This window comes from Cryptomeria japonica, chromosome 7, assembly GCF_030272615.1.
Source record: "Cryptomeria japonica chromosome 7, Sugi_1.0, whole genome shotgun sequence".
NCBI lineage: Eukaryota > Viridiplantae > Streptophyta > Pinopsida > Cupressales > Cupressaceae > Cryptomeria > Cryptomeria japonica.
The window spans coordinates 393,746,601-393,769,151 of NC_081411.1; the positions used below are offsets into that span (position 1 = coordinate 393,746,601).

The 22,551-nt window shown below is 38.2% G+C and overlaps 1 protein-coding gene across 1 annotated transcript; it reads right to left on the bottom strand.

The window, feature by feature from the left end:
* Positions 1-1,305: 1,305 nt before the first annotated feature.
* Positions 1,306-21,007, bottom strand: LOC131041822 (heptahelical transmembrane protein ADIPOR3). Its single transcript, XM_057975045.2, has 3 exons — positions 20,496-21,007; positions 18,282-18,537; positions 1,306-2,325 (listed from the first exon to the last, which is right to left on the bottom strand). Exons 1-3 carry the CDS (start codon positions 20,669-20,671, stop codon positions 1,672-1,674), a joined length of 1,086 nt encoding a protein of 361 aa, XP_057831028.2. The 5' UTR covers positions 20,672-21,007; the 3' UTR covers positions 1,306-1,671.
* Between the last annotated feature and the right edge of the window lie 1,544 nt (positions 21,008-22,551).

Sequence of the window (22,551 nt, forward strand, 5' to 3'; positions counted from 1 at the left end):
GCAGTGATTACATAAAATAAAATATTTCAACAAAATCTATGCAATGATTACATCCTCTCAATCGGCATAAATCTAAGAGTGCACTTGTACCAGTCATTTATCATCTATGGCGGCTTTTCCTTCAACATTATTTTGGCCAAATTATCCCTTGCAACTAAATGATTAGAAAGAACACAAATCTTAGTGTCTATTTCAATCCTATTATTGGTTTTTAGGTCAGCTGCCTGGTTTGCCTTTCGGCAGCAATGCAAATGGAAATTTTGTCAAAACCGTATCCAAGAATAGCCTTTGCTCGTCAATAGCAGAATCGCCTTCCACCACAATTCTTACATCCTTTGAACGGGCTATATTCAAACCCTCCACAACTGCCATCCATTTGGCTTCGTTGTTTGTTTAAATTTCGTTGTTTGTTTAAATTCCCACGAAAAATAGATCAGCCTGTAAAATTAGCCTGTAAAATTTCAGATGCACGCAGCTTTTCTGGCTCCAAAACTTAAACTGTTCGTGTTATTGACACCGTCAAAAATGCCCTGTAACAAAATAAAATTTCAGATACACGCAGCTATTCTGGCTCCAAAACTGTTCGTGTTATCGACACCCTCAAAAATGCGGAACGTGTTCCGTAGTATGTAAGTGCGTTTTGGAGTCAGAGTAGCCAGCCACTGCCCGGATGGACAGAGTGTTCCCTAATATGTTAGTGCGTTTTGGAGCCAGAGTAGCCAGCCACTGCCCGGATGGAGAGAGTGTTCCCTAATATGTTAGTGCGTTTTTTTGCGTGCGGGATCTTGCTATTTCTTTAATTTTTTTGGTAATGGATATGAATTTTAATTCCAGCCTTTCTAAAGTTACCCCAAAAATACCATCAAAATAAAATTTCAGTTGCCCTAGTGGTAAAAATTCTCATATATATATATATATATGAATTTTAATTCATATTATATTTTATTCATATTTACCTTCCAATTTATTTCTTTTATATCATTTATTTTTAATATTAATAAATATTTCTGTTCTTCCATCCCGATTATGGATGATGTAATATGATCTGAATTGAGTTTAAACTAGAAGTGAAAAAAAGTGAAGATGGACGTTGTAATATGATCAGAATCAATTAAACCAGAAGTAAAAAAAACTAACATTATGGACTATAGAAATTACATGACTCAAAATGAATATTATTTTGAATATTATTTTTAATTCAATCTTTATTCATGGAAAATAATTAGAAACATTCCAGAAGCTCTTCAAACACAAATAAATAAATAACTTAGCTTTCCATTCAAAATCAGATCTAACATTATGGACTATAGAAATTACAATCTTTATTCATGGAACATCATGGAACATAATTAGAAATAAATAACTTTACATTTTTTAAGTCAGATCGCTTACATCTTTGGACCAAAATACAACATCAGAGCTTGTTCATGATTTCTTCAAACTCAAATAAATAACTCGATAACTTGGCTTTACGCCAAAATACAACATCAGAGCTTGTTCATGATTATATCCACTACACTCATCATTTCACTAGTTAGTAACTAGACTAAACTAAAATAATTGGACTTACAAATCTGGTTAAACAATAATACAACACCCTTTCTGCAAATTATGAAAAAGGAGCCGGAATAGCACATATATGCGAGCATTTGCAAACAATGAAACTCAGACTTAACATCCTTTCAAATCCCGCCATTTAAGGTACAAAAGACCTGCTTGGTAGTGTGTATAGGCTCCTGCAATCACAAGAATGTGAAACAGCTGATGGCTGTGACCAGCAATGTCAAATTTACCAGGCTTCCATCTCTCTGGAATTCTCGTTGCATAAACCAATACACCCAATACATAGAAACAACCCATGCCAATCTCATAAGCTGTTGTGTGAAGAGCCTCAGGTTGATCCTTATGGAGTATAACCTTATGCACAACTGGGGCGATACCCCAGATAGCCATTCCCGAAAACAATATTGCTCTACACGACCGGTATTTAGGATTCTGAAAAGCAGGGAATAAGGAAACTATGATAGTTGCAATTCCAAGTAAAGTTATTGCCGTTAAATACATATTCCTCAAGTAAGGAGTGCACATGAATGAGTAATAAACTGGCGGATAAAAAGAAGCAGCTATCAAGGCAGCTATCCCTGAATAATCCAGTCGGAGAAAGATCATGTATAATCTCTCTGAATGGCAGCAAAGCCAGTGAAAGCTGGTGCTTGCTAAAAGACAAAATGTTGCACCTCCAAGGAACACAAAGAAAGGCCACCGAGTGATTGGTCTCTGTGAATGTGGATAAACCATGTTTGCCACATCATCTTTTATCGTTTGCTGTATCAATGAAAATAGAATTAGAATACGAGATGCTAAAACTGCTTTACTCTTAATCTTTGAAAGGAACAATGAATTTACCTTATTCCCTAAAAAGACCAGAATAAAGTGAAATTCCACTATGATAATCATAACATGAAGAAATATTGATTACAAACAAGGCTTGAAAAGCACTGTGCAAAAAGCATTTCCAAATTCCAACTAAACTATAGCCCAACGATGAAATGCAACCGAGACCATAGAACAATAAGAATACAGACAATAATTGGTGTTCTTTGGTATCTAGTAAGAGTCTAAGACAACACTCCTGTAAATGGGCAATCGCCAACATGCTCATTCACAATCTTAATCTTGGCAATACCAATTAGTCATGCAGCCTTTCATTAATAAACCTCAAAGACAATTAGAATTAGAATGAGCATTAAGTTCTTTAAGTTGATGAAAGGGCACAAGAAAGCAACTGGAACAAGTAACCCTTTACATGTCTACTTATTTTGGAGAAATTTCTGAAGGGTAAGTTCAATAACCATATGCTTAATTTTCAAAACATGAATTCCTATCCACCCTGGAAAATTTCTCTCAAATTGTTCCTGTAAGTCCAATTTTTAAGATCACGTGCTCCAATTCATGAGTTATGCTTAGGAAGAAGTTTGCATGGTGGGTAAAAATGCCTAAAGTTAAGCCACTAGAATCAGATTTTATCATTTATTATGATCAAATAAAGCTCTTTCAAAGGCAGTTTTCAGGATCAACAGGACTTTGGCAAGTTCTTGTAGTACACTGATATTATATTGCATCCACAACGCGTGCTAATTGCCCTTGGATGAATTTGCAAGGAAGAATGCAATAGTAAGCTGAAAACTTTTTATAAAAAGGAGCAGCATCACGTATGAAGGGTTGGGTGAATTCACTTGTCACTTGCATGAAGGAACTACAGCGACAGAGAAGCAATGTTCTAGCAGAAACTAGCACCTAGAAGAATATTTGGAGGAGCAGCTGACAGAAAAGAGACACATGGACCTTAGACTAGAACACTAGTTGCAAAAACAACACACAGAATTAGAAAAATGAGAGGAGAACTCTCCGCTTGTCTTCTCCGCTTGTCTTCTTACACACTATTTCAATTTGCAAATCAATCCTCTTTTTTAAGAATACAATGCATTTGAAAAACATGGGTTGTAGCTACAATCTAATTCACAATCTTTGCAGGAGATTGAGACTTGAATATGCAATGCTCTAGTCAAAGTGAAGAGATGTTTGTGCAGTATTAGCACCAATCTAGCAGTATGGAGAGCCGAGGCAAGCAATGGCTAATTTCTCAGTCGAGGGGGCGAGGCTGTTGGCGGGGTCGCTATCTTCCATGGCAACCACTACAGAGGGTTTGGGAGGATCGGCCACTGTGACCAGTTTTCAGAGAGGATCGATGGAGGCGCCCGGAAATGTGGTCCGCTCCTCGAGTTTCATATGCGAGCGGTTTTCGCCCAAAGAGGTCTGAATCAATCCAAAGTTGCAAATGTCCAGCCCAGATTAGACAAGGAGACCAGTGGACCAAAACCGGGAGGATATGAAGATTGGCCGGAGGAGAGTGTCGCTGAATATAGAGGACGGGGAGTGGAAGTTGGTGGTGAAAACTCTCAGAGAAAGGGGCTTCTTTGTTAAATGGGTAGACGACTGGCCAGCTCTCCCTAAAGTTATCAGATGGTGTGAGGAGGTGTGGGGTCAAGGGTGTATTGTGAAATCGCTGCCAAATGCTTTCTTCCTGATCATTTGCAAGGACTCAATGGTAAAAGAGGGAATTTTAAATGGAGGGCCCTATTTGATGGGTGGCAGAGGAGCTTATATTCGGGACTAGGAGCCTAACTTTGATCCAGTGTCAGCGAAGATTGAAGAGGTTCCTTTCTGGATCAAATTGTATAACCTCCCTAGGGAATATTGGGAGGAAGACACTTTGCAAGTGATAGGCAATAGACTGGGTCGGTACATCAAATCTGAGGAAGTGAGGAATGATTTGGACTCCTGCATATACACGAGAATATGCATTATGTGGAGGCCAATCCCCCCCCCCCTTCCTTCAGAGATTGAGCTTGTCTCAAGTGAAGGTATTTGGGTCCAGAAGATAGAAGTGGATAAAGCTAGAGAGAATTGTAGAATATGTAAGGGCATAGGCCATTTGGAGGAGACCTGCTCTAAACAAGGGAAAGGTAAGCAAAAGGTTGGAGATGCGGAAGTAGGTTTCTCTCAAGAGAATGTAGCTGGTAATCATTGCAAGAAGAATGATATATATGGGGTCTCAATGGAGAGGGCTATACCTTGTACTAAGGTAAGAGAAGAGAGCATGAGCAACAAGAAAACTTGTTCAACGCCCCCGGGGAACTGATTTATCCCCAAGGAAGGATTTCAGAAAGATTGATGATTCTCAACCTCAAAAGGAGCTCCCAAATAATGATATGAATGTGTGCGATACTACAGTTTCTCCAAGGGGTGGGGGGCTGAGCTGTCTTGAAGAGAAAAATAATATGGCCCTGGATCTTAATGTGTCAGGTTTAGACTCAATTTTGAAGGAAGGTGGTGAGAGTTTGAAAGACCCCGAGGACAAAAGGATTATAGAGTCTTCTTAGTTGGTGTATGAAAGAAGAACCCCAGCCAAGAGGCAATGGTGTGATTATTTAGGTCAGACCAGCGCAAAGAGGATTACGCATTGCACAAGGCAAAATGCTGAAGTGAAAGATAATGAAAGGAAATCCCCTATCTGCTCTGTCTTTGTGCACCAAGGAGATTCTGATACTGGGGAGGAGGACCTGTTTGGAGAGGAGGATTTAGTAGACATATCGGAACTCAAAACCATCTCCCAATCGGTGTCCCAAATTGTGAAGCCGCAAAATGGAGAAAAGAAAAAGAGGGGCAAGAAGTCTAACAGGGAGCTTCTTATCCGAGTAGGTACTGCCAAAGGTCAGTGCAAATTGAGTACTGGGAAGGGAAACACCCTTCCTGGGAAACAATGAAGATCTGCTCTTGGAACGTCAGGGGATGCAACACCCCTGACAAACTTCGTCTGGTCAAACGTGGAGTTTGGCAGATGAAACCTGATATCTTCTTGTTACAAGAAACTAAGATCAAGGACTCAGATTTGGGGAAGTTTAAGGTGCAATGGAAAGAGTGGGAGGGCAAGATCAGAGCGGCGAATGGAGCTTCTGGTGGGCTGTGTACGTTGTGGAATCCGAGGGTGATGAAGGGAGAATTGTTAGAGGACAATAAGTGGTGGATTGCTACCAGGATGACTTCACTGATACATGGAACTCTTTTCATATTGATTAACATATATGGGCCCTACAACCAGAAGGAGAAAGAAGAGGTTTGGGTAAACATTTTGAGTTTTATAGCTCAGTATGTGCAGGACTCCGTCAGAGAAGGAAGGGGGCACTAGAGGTTTGATATTGCCCAGAGACTCTTCAATAATTTCATTTCTAGCAACAATCTGATGGATATTGTTTTTTGCAAAGGTAATTTTACTTGGTCTAATAGGCAAGAGGGAGTGAACAGAATCATTCAAAAATTGGATCGTTTCCTTCTTTCAGAGAACTGGTGCTCAGTTGCAGTTACTTGGGAAGCGCGGGTATGGCCTATTTCAGGTTCGGACCATTTTCCTTATCTCTATTAACTTTCAAAAAGATTTTGTTCCTCAGAGATACCCTTTCAAATTCGAAAAGATGTGGCTTCGGAAGTCAAACTTGCATGAGCAAATTGTCAGATGGTGGAATGATCCGGTTAGACTTAATGTTTCGAAGGCTCATACGATAGTTTGTAAACTGAGACATGTCAAGGAGAGATTGAAAGAATGGAATAGGTCTAGTTTTGGCAATATCTTTGCTGACAAAGCAAAGGTAGAGATAGCTTTGGAGAGTTTGAACCTTAAAATTATGGGGGTGGATTGACAGCACGAGAATTCCATCAAGAGCGTGAACTTCAAATGAAACTTTCGGAGATCTTAGCCAGGGAGGAAATTTATTGGAGACAAAAATCGAGGAAGAAGTGGCTCAAAGAAGGTGACAGAAATACCACTTTTTTTCATAAGTCAGTGAAAGAGAAGCGGAGTTTCAGAAGAATTAATAGGATCTTGAATAGCCAAGGCAGAATTTTGGAGTATCCTGAGCAGATCAATCAAGAGGCAGTTGAATTTTTTAAGACACTGCTGATTGTGCCTTCCGACTTTGATCGTGGGTCGCAAGACAGGGGGGTGGCAGATATTCCTAAGCTAATTTCGGAGGATGATAACAAGCTCTTGCTGCAACGTTTCCCGATGGAGGAACTGAAAAAGGCTGTCTTTTCGCTTGGTGCAAATAAATCTCCTAGTCTGGATGGGTTCTCGGCCTTCTTTTTTCAAAAATTTTGGGAAGTTGTCAAAGATGATATTTTGGCTATGGTCGAGAAATCCAAAGAGAAAAGGTATATGTCAAAGGATCTGAAATTCTGAATAATACCTTACCTTTATTGCCTTGATCCCCAAGAAAGCTGAAGTGAGATCCTTTGATGATATTCAACCAATCTCTTTATGTAACACTACATATAAGATTATAGCAAAAGTTATGGCCAACAGGCTGAAGAAATTACTCCCAAAAATTATCTTTGAGGAACAAACTAGCTTTACCCCTAATCGTTCTATTGTGGATGGAATTATCATTGCCCACGAGGCAATTCATTCGGTCAGAACTGCAAAGGTGGAGAGGATGCTGGTAAAGATTGATATCAAGAAAGCATATGATCTTGTCAATAGAGAGTTTGTGGTGCAGGTTTAGAAACAGTTTGGCTTTCACCACCACTAGATCGACTGGGTTTATAGCTGCATCTCATCCCCAAGGTGTTCGATCCTTGTCAATGGTTCGCCTCAAGGTTTCTTTTCGACTTCTAGGGGTATTCATCAAGGAGATCCACTTTCTCCTTTCCTGTTCATAATCATGGCAAAAGCCTTGGGAAGAATGATCAATCAAAGTCAGATGGAGGGCCGTTGGAGAGGTATTTGCATCGCTAATGGTATGGAGACGGTATCCCATACTCAATTTGCGCATGATACTTTGTTGTTTGGGGAGGCTTCTCTTAGGGAAGCGAGAATTATGAAAGGCATTCTGGATCGATACTACAAGGTCTTAGGTTAGGCAGTAAATTGGCATAAATATGAGCTATATTGCTTTAATACTAATGCTAGATTAAGGCGGGAGATTGCTCATACCCTTGGTATTAATGTGGGGTGTCTGCCAAGTAAATTTCTTGGGATTCCCTTGTTTGGGGGGGCTAACAAGGCGGCCTTGTGGGGCAATCGTGTTTCAAACTGTGTAAGTAAACTGGAGAGTTGGAAAGGGAAATGGCTTTCGTCAGCAGGGAGAATCACTATGTTAAAAGCTGTGATTTCAGCCACTCCCTTATTTGCTATGCAGTGTTTCAAGATTCCAGGGAAAGTTATCAAAAGTATAGAGAGTCTCATGAGGAAATTCCTGTGGAATTGTTTGGAGGATAAGGATAAAATTCCTCTTCTTGCCTGGGACAAAGTGTGTAAGCCAAATCGAGTTGGAGGTGCTGGAATTGGGAGTTGGAATAAAATGAATTTGGCAATGGGGGCTAAATTGGTCTGGCAAATGTTTGCAAATCCTGATCAGAAGTGGGCTAGAGTTTTATCTCATAAATACCTTGACAATAATGACCCGGCGAGGATTTTGACAACTAGAAACCCCTGTAATGGATCGGTAATCTGGCAATTCCTATTAGAATGCAGGAAGCTCATAGTGGAGCATATTTCTTGGAAGATTGGAGATGGTCATAAAGCTCTTTTCTGGGAGGATTCCTAGGACGGTCATCAAGCTTTGGGTGATGTTGAAGAGCGGAGGGAGATTAAAAGAGTCGCAGTAGCTACTTGGAGGGTAAGAGTCTCAGATTATATAGTGAAAGACTCTGTTCAAGGAATTGAGCGTTGGTGCTGGAGAGATGTTGGGGAACTACATTTGCCAACAATTCAAGGGGATATGTTGAAGGCCTTGTTGAAGGATAGACCTATTTCCTTTTCAGGAATGGAAGACACAATTATTTGGTGTGGGGCTAAAAGCGGTTAGTAGTTGATTAAGGTTGGCTGTCAATTGCTTGAATTTGACTTGTTGAGGGAAGAATGGCTGACGCAAGTATGTTGGAACGGCAAATGCTTACCAAAAGTTGGCTCCTTTTCTTGGTTGGCAATGAGGGGTGGGATATTGACAGGGGATAGATTGAATAAACTTGGCTTCTCAGGCCCGCATAGATGTGTTATGTGCTATAGGGAGGAAGAGACCATTGATCATCTTCTACTTCATTGTGAAGGTGTTTGGGGTTGTTGGGAGAAAGTGTTGTGTAGATTGGAATGGTTAGCTCCTTTACAAAAAGATGTGAAATCCTGGCTTCAATGCTGGACAAGAGGCAAAAATAGATTTGTTTTTTCATGTCTTTGGGGTATTGTCCCTTCCATTGTCCTGTGGGAAGTCTGGAAGGAGCGCAATCACCGTATTTTCCAAGGGAAGGTGGAAGGGAGTGACTAGCTGTGGTACACAATAGAGTTGGCGATTTTAGAATTAGTAAACTCGACTGCAGCAAGCACGAACTTTCATAAGCATCCCTACACAGCTTGGGATAGTAGAATGCAAGCTCAGTGGCCTCTTCTAAAATTTTCGCCTGTTAATGGGTCGGATCGGGTTAATCCGGTAGATGTTGGGGAGAGAGTGGTTGAGTGGACACCCCCGAAAGATGGATGGACAAAGATCAATTTCGATGGTGCGTCCAAGGGTAACCCGGGACCGTCGAGTGCTAGATGTGTTGCGAAGAACTCTCTAGGGGTCAAAATTGGTGAAGGATGTCAAAGGTTGCCAAATGGTCCCAATAACGAAGCTGAGGCCAAAGCGGCTGTTCTTGTTGTACTTCTAGCTCATAGAATAAGGGGTGACTAAGCTTCATCTAGAGGGGGATTCCCTTGTGATTGTCAATGCAATTATCTGTGGTAGCTCACTTAGCTGGAAAATAAGTTGTGATATTGACATGATCACATCTAGCTTGAAATCTTTTGACGACTTCAAGATATCCCACACTCTTTGAGGTGGCAATGAAGAGGCAAATAGATGTGCAAACGAGGCTTTGAGTTTGGAGGTTGGGGTGATGAGGATATCAGTGTCCAAGTAGATGCGATATCTTGGGGCTAAATTTTGATAGATACTACCCATTACAATTGAGGTGACGAGCATTTAATGTTGAGGTTTGAGTGCATCTTGGCGGCAGTACGGGTTGACAGTCCGTGGTGATCGACATTCCTCCGCATTGCAGTTCTTTTTATCGGGCAGGGCGGAGTGCTTGAGAGATGGCCAGATGTGATGTACACGCGAAAAGGGTACTCGCATTATCGGTGTGCAGTCGAGGAATGTCTCAAGGATATCGAAGGATGATATGCATTTATGAAGGGAGTTATCATGTTAAGGAAGCAAATATTGATCTTGGTTTTTGAGCGTAGAGAAGTGAGTCTTTGGCAAGATAGTGCAGGAGTGTTGGTAGTGGAGGATTAGTGTTTTGGTTTAGTGATGGAACAGAACTTCTCTTAAGGCGACATGCCCTATGGTGACCTTTTTGTGTGCTATCTCTAATGAGCATCTCTCAAACGTCTTCAGGTTTGAAGACCGGGATTTTCTCAACAGAGTGAAGATTGTGCTTGGTGATGTCGCACTAACGTGGATATAGCATCCATGTTTACTGCGTGGGCATTTGAGTTGCTAGGGGTGGATCGTGTTCACTGTTTGGTCTCGAATAGTGTGAAGGAAGAATGTGTTGAAGTATTGTAGCTGCGAAAGAGATTTTCATTGCAATGTTCCTTATTTATCTCTTCTTGTATCAGTTCAATAGCTTCTGGTTTCTTGTCTTGATCGCTTTGGTGACTGATGATAACCCTTCATGTTGCTGTGACTGTCAGTGAAGATGATGTGGCTGCCAGTATATAGGTGGCTGTCGGTGTATAGGTGGTTGTCGATGCTGATGTAACTGTATGTGCCTTTCCCTCTTCCTTCATGTGTCTCCTTACTGGCATTCCTGATACTTCATATTCGTCGTCCTTTCATTTCGTGCTTGCTCTTCTTCGACAATTTTATAGATTTATGATCGGCTTCTCTCATTCGTCAAGAAGATTGTGATTGTGTCTGTCAGATTAAATATATTATGTGTTTTCCTGCGTTCTGAGTTAACAGTCTTGTGAAGGTTTACAGATTGTATGTGAGATGTATCATCTGGCTTCATCGTTATGAGTGATTTGTAGAGAATCAAACTTATATTATTGTGATTGATAGTAATTTGAGACTATCATCAGTTATATTCATTTTTCAGAGATATAAATAAAGTTCATTTTTGAGTGGGTTGGGTTTTTCACCCTAAGTGGAGGGTTTTCGTAGGATAATTTGTGTATTTTGTTACAGATTATTTATGTGTTGCTAAAAACATTAACATGGTATCAGAGCGGGTTCCTCCTATAGAGCCTAACTGCTTGAAGGTAGATCATGTGCTTTTTTCCTAGGATGGGCACTGCAGCTTAGCATTCTGGCACACCCTGCTACAGGTGGATTTCTGTCGCATTTATGTGGTAGGTCCATCACTTTGTTGTGGATGGTATTAAAGATTTATGTCGCATTTATGTGGTTGGTCCATCACTTTGTTGTGGATGGTATTAAAGACAGTTCTTCAGATGATGCTTAAACTATGCACGAGGCAGATATAGTGGATAGATGATGAGTGATGAGGAGGGCCAAAGGCCACACAACCATCAAATCATCACTAGGTGCTTTGGTGTGATCAATCCAATTGAATGGAAATTCCATTGCTGAGCAAAATTATAAAAGGACGAATCAAAGATTGCATTCAAGGAAGGAAGATTGCTTGCATTTCTTCCCAGAGGAAGAATCAACATTCAGAGGGAGTCTGACATATCGTCAGAAGTAACCTTGGACAAGGAGGTCAGAAGATTAGTTTCAGCTTCAAAGGAAGCACGACATTTCAGCTTCAGAGGGAGCTACCTTGTCATGAAGATTTGGTTAAAGCATTTTTCTCTGTGATGGAGAAATTTGAGGTGAAATAATGAGTTCTTCTCTGTGAGGGAGAAGTTCGAGGTGCAATCCTTTGCTAATGAGTTTTTCTCCGTGAGGAAGAAGTTCGAGGTGCAATCCCTTGTTAATGAGTTCTTCTCTGTGAGAGAGAAGTTCGAGGTGAAATCCCTTGATTAGTGAGTTCTTCTCTGTGAGAGAGAAGTTCAATCCCTTGATCCACCCTCTTAGAGTAGCTATGGTGGAAGTCATGTGTATGACTTTATGATTTTTTATTTCTGTTTTAATTCACCCTCTAGGAGTAGCTATGGTGAATATTGTTATGCTGAGATAACAATTTTATATTTGAGAAAATCTGTGATGAGATTTTGTTGACATTCTTTTGATTGAAGCTATGTGTTCTTGTAATTTGAAGACATAAGAATAATCTCTCTCGCTAAGAGGGAGCGTTGAAGTATTATAGCTGCGAGAGAGATTTTCATTGCAATGTTCCTTATTTATCTCTTCTTGTATCGGTTCAATAGCTTCCGGTTTCTTGTCTTGATCTCTTTGATGACTAACGGTGACCCTTCATGTTGCTGTGACTGTCGGTGAAGATGATGTGGCTGCCAGTATATTTGTGGCTGTCAGTGTATAGGTGGCTGTCGGTGCAGATGTAACTGTCCATGCCTTTCCCCCCTCCTTCGTGTGTCTCCTTACTGGCATTCCCGATACTTTATATTCATCGTTCTTTCTTTTCGTGCTTGCTCTTCTTCAGCAATTTTATAGATTTATGATCAGCTTCTCTCATTCGTCAAGAAGATTGTGATACAGACTAAATATATTATGTGTTTTTCTGCATTCTGAGTTCATAATAGATTTATGATCGGCTTCTCTCATTCGTCAAGAAGATTGTGATTGCGTCTGTCAGATTAAATATATTATGTGTTTTTCTGCCAGTCTTATGAAGGTTTACAGATTGTATGTGAGATGTATCATCTGGCTTCATCGTTATGATTGATTTGTAGAGAATCAAACTTATATTATTGTGACTGATAGTAATGAGACTATCATCAGTTGTATTCATTTTTCAGAGATATAATAAAGTTCATTTTTCAGTGGGCTGGGCTTTTCACTCTCAAGTGGAGGGCTTTCCATTAACAGAATGGAGAGGCGACTTGGCGGGCTTCATCCGGATGGCGAGGGATGGGGAAGGCTTTGTTTGCCCGAATGGTGTTTGGCTGCATTCGTGCGAATTTCAACCCCCTTTACGTCCGTTTCTTTTATGGAGTGCGAACTGTAGTAAAAAAGTTTGCAAGGCTTCGGCCCAAATTGGTATGCAAGGAGTGCAGGACTCCATCAGGGCGTGGGAAAATGCTGAAATCTGACTGGAGCTGGAAAAATGGAGCCCCTCTCTTGGAAGGAGACTGGGCAGGGACTCAAGCTCAGGTTCCTCTCCGAAGAAAAAACACAGAAGGCCTCGAGGCTCCAAGAACATCACGGGTGGTAGGTCGCTATGGATTGGCTTCCCCCGGAAGCCCATGATGACCATGTCGACAAGGAGGATCAGGATCAGCGTGAGCGTGCCATGGAAGGGTGCGAGAAAGGTAAGGAGATTGTGGTGGTTTATGCGCGCCACAGTAGTTTCTGTTTTGTTGGTTTTGTTTCGAAACAGTAGTTTCTGTTTTGTTGGTTTTGTTTCGAAACAGTTTTTGTATGTAATTATCAGACTGTATGTGTCTTGCTTCTTTGTAGCAAGTGTTGGTGGTCTCCGTTTTGCTGTATGACGTTTGTAATAGACTGTTTTTTGAAATATCACTATAAAGTACCATTTACCGATCAAAAAAAAAGAATTCAATGCATTTCAGACTCTTCTGTCCATTTTAATTGCTTTAAGTTTGTCAAATATGAAGGGATTCTTCAACTGAAACGAGTGGTATCTTTGCTATGGATTTTTGTTGCAGTACTAATGTACACAAGAAATTCAATTTCCCTGTAATTACATCCATCTTGAAACATCTTAAAAGCTCATGTAGCACTTCAAAATATTCAAGCTATGTTACCAGTTCATCCCTGTTAACTTGGCTTTTGGATACAATCCGTTTCAGGCCTGAATACTAGTCCACTGTGGGCAGGGGTGTGGCCAGGGCTCGGTATTTGGCCTATGGGTTCATCCTGGATGAACCTAGGAGAACCCATGAAGATTTTTGGCACTCTCTCAAGAACCTGCTGGGAACATTTTTTCAAGAACCGACAATAATTTTGTCCATTTTTTAAATTATTTTCTGTTTTTTGAACTATTTTTTTAATCCCGTTTTCACAAATTTGTTTGTTCCTTATACCCCATCATCTGAGTTTTGCATTGGTTTTTGAGGAAAGGGTTTGAATGGAATGCAAGAAGAATGGATTAAATGATCCGGAAAAGCACCTGCAGGGTGAAAGCAGCAGAACCTCCAAAATATGGAGACAGCCTTAATATTTTTCATGGTATTGAAAGATTACATGAATTGGGTCAGGTATCAGTAACAAATTCTGAAATCAGTCGCATTTTTTTGGTATCAGTGGTAAATGAACAGGGCGTGATTTATCAATGGCAAGCATGGCAGAACACTCCCATAATGTTAAAAGTTTAAAAACCTCAAGCAAACTCATTTGAAATGTCTATTTTTAAACAAACAATGAACTCTTTAAATGTTAATTGAATAAAGATTCTATAAGAGTTTTAAAATATGGATATGTTTTTATTTATTTATTATGGAAAGGGCTTTCATAATTTAAATATAAACTTCTAGAATGCATTGAGAATTTAGATTAAATGAAGGTGAAAAATGTGCGAGTATATATATATATATGGACAAACCCAAAATGAACCCAGCCCCAAAAAAGAAATTGACCGAACAGGTGAACCCAAACCCAATCCTGGAACTTAGTAATCAAGCTATTAAGGTATTGTAGAAAATTTGAAAGAGAGGAAGTTCAATTATGGGGAGTGCATGAACAAATTGATTGTGGCTTGAACTATGTGTGCAGTCTGGCAACCCATTTCTGTAAGGCACAAAGCAATGAGTTTATATTGATACAACTCGTGTGTAATTGTACATCAAATAATTTTAAAACTTTGCATGCAAAGGACCCTAGGAATTATACAAGCTCTTCTAACATTTAAAATATCCTACTTTCTCCTCAATCATGAGAAAATGAGTCACCATGCCCTCTTGGAGGACCTTATTTACAAAAAGAAAATACATAGACAAGAACATAAATATGGATCAATAGCCATAGCTATTCTACACTTACGTTCAATAATATTTGAAATGTCATCAGACTAAATAAAAAGCACTCAAGATGGAAGTGAAACAAACGTTTGGCCACCAAAAGTCACAACACGATAGTTAGTTAAATGGTCTTAAATATCATGTCAAACCAGAGAAAGATAAACAACAATCTTAAATTTTTCTATGATAGTTATTTTAATTTGGTTGGACTGCCATGAAATTGGAGTAAAACCAAACTCCCAAAACATGTGAATGGAGATGGGGTTGAGTTGTTGAGCAATACAATATATAAAAACCTACACATATACAAAATGGTCCCTTCATGATGTTTTATGAGGACCCAACTGCGTCTTTGAGTCAAACTCATTGGCCCATATTTCATGAGTAGTGGTTCACATGAACCCTCTCCCATGGGCATGAATGGTTCACTTTGCAGTCACTGCATCTAGATGCTCACAGGGGTGGAGCATTGGTACTTCAGAGGATGTCACCCATTCCAGTACTACTCCAACTCAAGTGCACTTAACCATGGAGTTTCCCCAATATCAAGCCCACTTAGCTTGCTCCCTAGACTCATGCATGGGTTCATGTAAACCACTACACCTATAATATGGGTCAATGAATTTAACTCAAAAACTATCGAGTTGAATATTGATAAAACATCATAATTTGACGTACTATAATATGGGTCAATGAATTTAACTCAAAAACTATCGAGTTGAATATTGATAAAACATCATAATTTGACATACTGCAAAAACAATATGCATGCACTTGAAAAAGCCTCCTTTGAATGTACTAACTTTTTAAATGCCCCTTCTGAATGTACTAACTTTTTAAGATAGTTCCTAGAATTGTTAGGCACTCAGTGCTAGAGATTAGAAAGAAGACATTACACATCAGATAAGTATTTTTGCATTAACAAAAATCAGTTGCTTGTCAGTTCGTATTGCAATTGTAATTACATTCGAAGTAACATTGAACTCTACTAAAAAGAATTCAGCCATGCTTTGGTCCATTTGGAATCCAGAAATTTTAATGTTATGTTCCCAATCGCATTTATCAAACTACAGATAAAAAATAAACCAGTCTTTCATAAGGCTAGAGACAATACTGTCTGACTGAGAATAGCAAACATAGATTGGTAAAGCCCCCATTAGACTTCAACATTGATCTCCGAACAAATTAGATCTATGAAGAACACATTAAGGACTAATTTACATCCTACTACTCAACAAGGTGATCAAATTTAGTTATTGGGTGAGACATGGGAAGTGCAAGATTGTGCAAGAGGTTCCTATGCGTATAAGAAGGTGCTTGTGACTTTTTCAGCTTAAATACATCCCTCTATGGTAGTTGGTAGGATTATCTTACAAATTTTTGAGGTGGTCAATGTAACAATAGAAGAAGACTTGAACCATTGTCCAAGTGAAAAGTTCAGCGTTGATAAAAACAAATTACAATCCCAGAGAAGAGAATTTCATCAAAACCTAAAAAAGGCAGGAGCAATTCTTGTTATGAACCACTACCCGCAATTTAATATAATTCATGAGGTTGACTCTCTACACCGATCTTTATCTTTTATGGCTCTTATACTTGAAACAAAGTTCATCAGGCCAGTCAAACTATGAGATATACCAATGCCATGCCCCAACTTGTTTCTGGGGAATGCTAAATAGTATTCTTAATATTCCTATCTTCTTAAATTTTGGTTTTACCACATGTTGACAAACTTCCAAGCAAAGTTCTATAGCTAGTGAAGACCAATTCAAATGCTTAAAGAATGTATAGCAATTGAATAAAAAGATGAGAAGGGGTGTTAACTATAAATGTAACTGGTACATGCTTTCAAATGGCTAAAGAGAGTATAGCAATTGAATAATAAGATAAAAAGACGGAGGTTAATCTAAATGTAACCAATGCATGCTTGAGAAGTTTAGATTACATGATAGGGCATGGAAGATGGAAGACTATCCTCTTCTTAAATACAAAGGAGTTTTACATGGATGTAACAACCTAGAAGACTAAGAAGATGCCTTAGACATGATCATATATTAAAAACAGAAAACTCCAAACAAGACAACAGGTAAGTCTTTCTGTGAATTCTATCCACTATGATAGAAACATAAGCGCAATAAGCAGAAGTTGGTCCCATGCAACACGTTAGAGGATGACTAAAACCAATGGTAAAGGACAGGCCCACCAAATCCATGCCACCTCCTCTAGTTCCAACTTTTTCTGCTATGATGCCAAATTGGAGCAAAAGTATTCACTAAGATGACATGGAAGGCAAATTTCTCCAGCTTGGGGACTTGGACATCTTTATAGGCATAGATTTATTTTAAATACAAACAAATCCCTTGCACACTAGTAATAATTAAATTAGATGGTTAGAATGCTATAAGAGACTCACAACCTTGGTAAAGGACATGACAAGGGGATTGTATTGCAGTGCTCCAGACTCAAGTATCTTATGCTTTCAGAAAGTGAAAAATATTTAATTTACGCTCAACAATGACCTTAATTAGCCATGGCTCACCTTTTAATCAACTATCAACCATGACGATGGCACATGCAATGTTGCAAGCTCTTTTCCCCAAACCTGCCATTGATAGTTGCACAGCAAGGGGAATACTCAAATCACACAAGAATCTTTGGCTTAGTCAGTTCTTAGCATTTGTATAAAGAATGCGGCTTTAATTTACCAAATGCCTGGGAAGGTAGATTGTAAGAGCATGCATGATAGGATAAAGGAAAAATGAGTGGAATTCTTTTCTATTAGTAAGGTTCTATTGGGAAAGGATTTTCCATTTAATAACAAGCTTTCTGTAACAAATGCCGAGAGTTATGTATTTGAGCAGATAAGAATAGAGACATCATGAGAGGAAATTATTATCCCAAGTATTCCAAAAAGAACGTAAATCACCATGAATACATTGTTAGGCATTGTTTGCGTTCTGTAAATCTAGCCAAATTAATTTAGAAAAATAATGGAGACATTCAATGCTTACAGTAGATAAACCATACTCTCACAGACGAGGATCTGGAAGATTGGTTGCCACGGTACGACTAGTAATGGGTGATAAATGTCCACGGAGCTCTGTGATAATTGAGGGCAAACTCGTAAGAGTGTGACCCCCGTTCAAATCCCAAAACCGAGGCCTATAACCCTAACAGACATGATGAGGTTGTGGTGTAAGTACAATAAAGAATTCTTTAATATGATGCGGTCCAATCGTTGCCCCACCTCCAAAGGCTTACAAAGGGAAAAATTGGGTAGTGAATCAATAAAATCATTGTCAAATTCCTATAGGTTCCAGCACTGAGTTTTGGCTGAAACGTAGGATTGTAGCATTGTAAAACCTCAAGGGAAAAATAATTTGCCCTACCTTTCCTGTTTCTGCCTAGCATTGATAAACACAAGCCAGAAAAACAAGCATACAAAAGAAACTGACAGAAACAAAAGCAACAATAGCATTAAGGAAGAAAGGAAAATTAGAACACCAAACAAACGAGGACAATAACCAAGTCCAATTATTCCAAAAAAAACCCTGATGGCGAAGTTTGCAAAGATGAAACAAAATTTACATTCCAAAGGCCTGGTAAAAGTATAACTCACAAAGATGCAATGTACAGTTCCATTTGAATGCGAAGTGCTATTTTCTGGGAGACAATTGCCAACCCAATTAGGCAAAGCTGTCCTTAACTCCGCCTGAAGTTCTGCCATATTTGGTAAAGATGGAAGTGACGAGTAAACATCACTCTGTAATCTATGGAGATTAGCTTTGCTGGGAACCGGTAGATCTGAAACATTTGGCAGCTTGGTGGCAGTGTATATTGTGAGACAGAGAAAAAATATGAAACCCAGCAGGTGCCTGCACAAAAATAGACACATGGACATTAGCAACTTCCGAAGCACTTCATCCAAACTGCCCACACAAAAAAGACACTGTTTGACGAAATATGAAAATAAAACATGGAAACTAAATAGCATATGAAATTTTGAATACAAAACTTGTCTCAATGCAACAGCTCCTAAAAGCTCAAAAGTACAGAGAAGTTTGGAAATCAATATCATCAATACTCCAAGAGATTCAAGTGTAATGGCGTTAGAGGCATTTACAAGATTATAACCCGACTTCAAATCCCTCTCACAACAATAAGGCTCAAATTACTGTTACCAAAATAGAGCAACTCATAAATCATAATATGAATGAACGTTATGCTGAAGTGATTACGAAGGACATTTGTGCTTGAACCAATATTTTCAAATCTTCAAAGTGCGGTAGATATTTTCCCCCACGACATTAAAGAGACCCTGTAACCTCACACAAGAATTTTTTCAAAAAGAATTCTTGAATCTATGTATCCACGACATTACAATCGGAAGGGGAAAATGCATGAATAGATATCATACGCATTCTATCCTATGAAGTTATCCAAGAAGTTGGGGTGTAATAGGAATTAAGGACTCTAGCATGCTTGGGTTAAAACATCCACACTTAACCTCTGATAAAATTGTGGCATAATAATTAACCAATTCGTATTAAGATTTTAACAGATCTTAAGTGTACAGTCCAAGCTTCACAAATCTTATGGATGCGGTTGCGGTCCAAGCATAGAGAAAGCAATGAACTCAAGTAAGATAATTTTCTTTAAAAAAGGGATTCTTGAATGACCCATCACTCCCAAATCATCCCAAAAGAAAACGTGCATAAATGAACTCTATGAATATTCCAGACTTACACAAGAACTTCCGCTGTAAATGCAATGGGGCAATTCAGCACGATCCAGTTTCAAATATCCTGGTTGCAATAAGACAATCTATCTAGCGAATGTGTCCTGGGAATGCATGTACCCTTTTACACCCAGAACAAAAACCTAGAAAAATGGATTCAATAAAGATTCCATAGACTTGTCCAAGGGTTTCTACTGTTGAAACCAGTGAGGCCATCCAGCAAGATCCAGGTTTAAATAACCTGATTTAAAAAAGGGAGCCCCTAACTCAGTGAAACTGTGCTGCGATTGAGTGTTCCCTATTTCCCCCCCCCCCCCAAAAAAAAAACCTCTATAAATGGATTCCACAAACATTCTATCTGGTAAGTATGGAAGGATTGCTGGGCGAACAATCAAGATAACGAGGCACTTCAACAAGATACAGGTTCAAATCTCCTTACGGTAAGTACGAGATGTATGGTGAGATTAAGATATAGCAATTGCTTCACACAACCAAGAGTATTATTAGAAAGGCGATGCACATTTTAGGACAAATAAAACATTTCAGGGACCTGTTAGTGAGTGGTCCATACTTTTCAAAGATGAATAAGCAGATTCCATTCTGTTCATACTCATAAAATAAACCCAGCTGATTGTGGTGTAAGGACACTGGAGGAATTCCACCTTTGATCCAGTTCGGAATCCGCTCCTCATAATATTGGGGAGCCCATAAATCTAAAGGCAAATAAGAAATTCCGCGGTGCAAATGAACCCATAAATTTCATTCGAGACCGAACTATATCTACAAAATCCCTCAAATATAAACCCAAAAATTACATTTGAGACTGGCCCATATCTACAAAATCTCTCAAATATGAATCCATAAAGCTCATTTGAGAGTAACCCATATCTACAAAATCTCCCAAATATGAATCCATAAATTATATTTGAGAGTGATCCATATCTACAAAATCTCCCAAATATATTACTTATTTCTCCTTTTCAGATTAAAGACACCTTATTACCCGATCGAAGCTTTACAAGTTGAAAGAACAAGATATAATTTGTTTAGAAAAAAGTTATAAAGTGAATTGGATTGTGGGTATCAAAAACTCACGTCCAGACATTGAGAGTCTCATTGTGGATGGTGAAAATGCTCAGAAGTGTGTGCTTGAGCGGCCATTCCAGCCTGTAATGTCCAGTGATATATTCATTGTCTCGCATATAATCAGGTAGTGCCTCGAACTCCACAGTTCTCATTCCCTTGGCATTCCCCCTCTCCTGTTGTTCCATTTTGCAAAGGGAACAGCAGCAGTATGGGAGAAATCAGAGGAAATACTTTTGTGTCCTGCACAGAATTATATGATTAAATTTTCCGTCTGCCAATAGATGCCACATGGATTTGTATGTGTGAACATCTGGCAGCCACATGACAGAGAGCATGTTGTGGCCTTTTTGGTGGGAATACAATACACAGTGTCGGTCAGGCAGCATTGGTGGGAATACAATACACAGTGTCGGTCAGGCAGCATTTCCCTCCATGATACTTTTGTATGTTAGGCATATTCTTCCCGATATTGCACTTGGGCCCACCTGCAACACAGTTATGATCTAGGCATACGTAAGGAGGGAATGTTTATAAAATCTAGCAACTGCATCATTAAGTGTAATGGGCGGCTGGAGATTTATGGGAAGTGGGATTTAGGATTTCTGTCGGTTTTATAAAAATTTGAACGTGGCACTGGCACTCATTTGATTTCTTGTGTTGTAATAAAGGTATAAACTCGGTATCTTTTAGGTTTCTACAATAGGAATTTTGTAATAAAGGTGTAAACTAAGTATCTCTTAGGTGCTAGGAAGTTTGTTATTAAAGATAAGTATTTTATTAATAATTAATAAAATTATTTTTTTAAGATAATTGTGAATTTATTTTTGTATATATATTTTTTTAAGATGAAGATATATTTTTCTAAGGTTGTATTTGGAGATTTATTTTTTATGTTGTATAAAATGTTAAGTTTAAATTAATATTAAGTATGTTTAATTATAATTGAATATATTAGTATCAAGTAGTTGAGTGAAGTATAATCTTTAAGTCAAATATATTATTTTTTAATAGTACATGTTAGTTTAAATTAAAGTTAATTAAGGTCTATGTGTGATCCATTATTGAGATTGATTAGAAGAATTATTGGATTAGAATGAGAGGACCTGAAAATTAAAAAATAGGAGTTAATTGATTGCATGAATATGTTAATTGATTGTATGGAGGAATAATTGAGTGACTTAAGTTGAATTGAAGAAAATTGAGGTGCATGAGAAATATTAATAGAGTTTAAAAAAAAATTATTTAATTATGTGCATGATAGAAAATAAATAAAATATTGTTTTTATTTATTTTTAGAAGACGTATATTTAGAAAATGAAATTAAATAAAATTAAAATGATTTTATTTAATTTTGGAGGAATAGTTAACTAATAAAACAAATAAAAATAAAAATTTAATTATAGTGAACTAAAAGAAATTGATGAAATTAACTAAATAAATATAAATTATTTAGTTAACATGCATGAGGAGAAATAAATGAATTAATTAAATAATTAAAAATTATATAACTCATGTGGATAAAAGAAATAAATATATGATACTTTATTTTCTCTTCACAAAGAAAAGTATATCATACACGCATGAATGTATCATGTACTTAATTGTCTTGTGAGATTAGATTTAACTAGAAGTTTACCTTAATCTATTAAACTATACAAGCATGATGAATTTATAAGAATATTAGCATGTATGCCATTTTATTTAAAAGTATCTATAATCCTAAAGTTGAAACTTCTTTAAGCATTGAAGGTATTAAGTAACACATAGTAAGCTAAAACATTATTAAGTACATGTTGAAAATAGAATGGTTGTGATGTATAACTATGTAATAAGGTTGTGACATGTAGTTAATACATAGTAGGCTAAAACTTTATTAAGTAAATGTTGAAAATAAAATGGTTGTGGTGTATAGCAATGTAATAAGGCTATGACATGTAGTTAACACATGGTAAGCTAAAACATTATTAAGTACATGTTTTTTATAACATTCACAACTCAAAGGCATCCAAAAACATCAGCAAAACCATGTGATCAAAAAAGAAAAAAACAGCTATATCCGCAACAA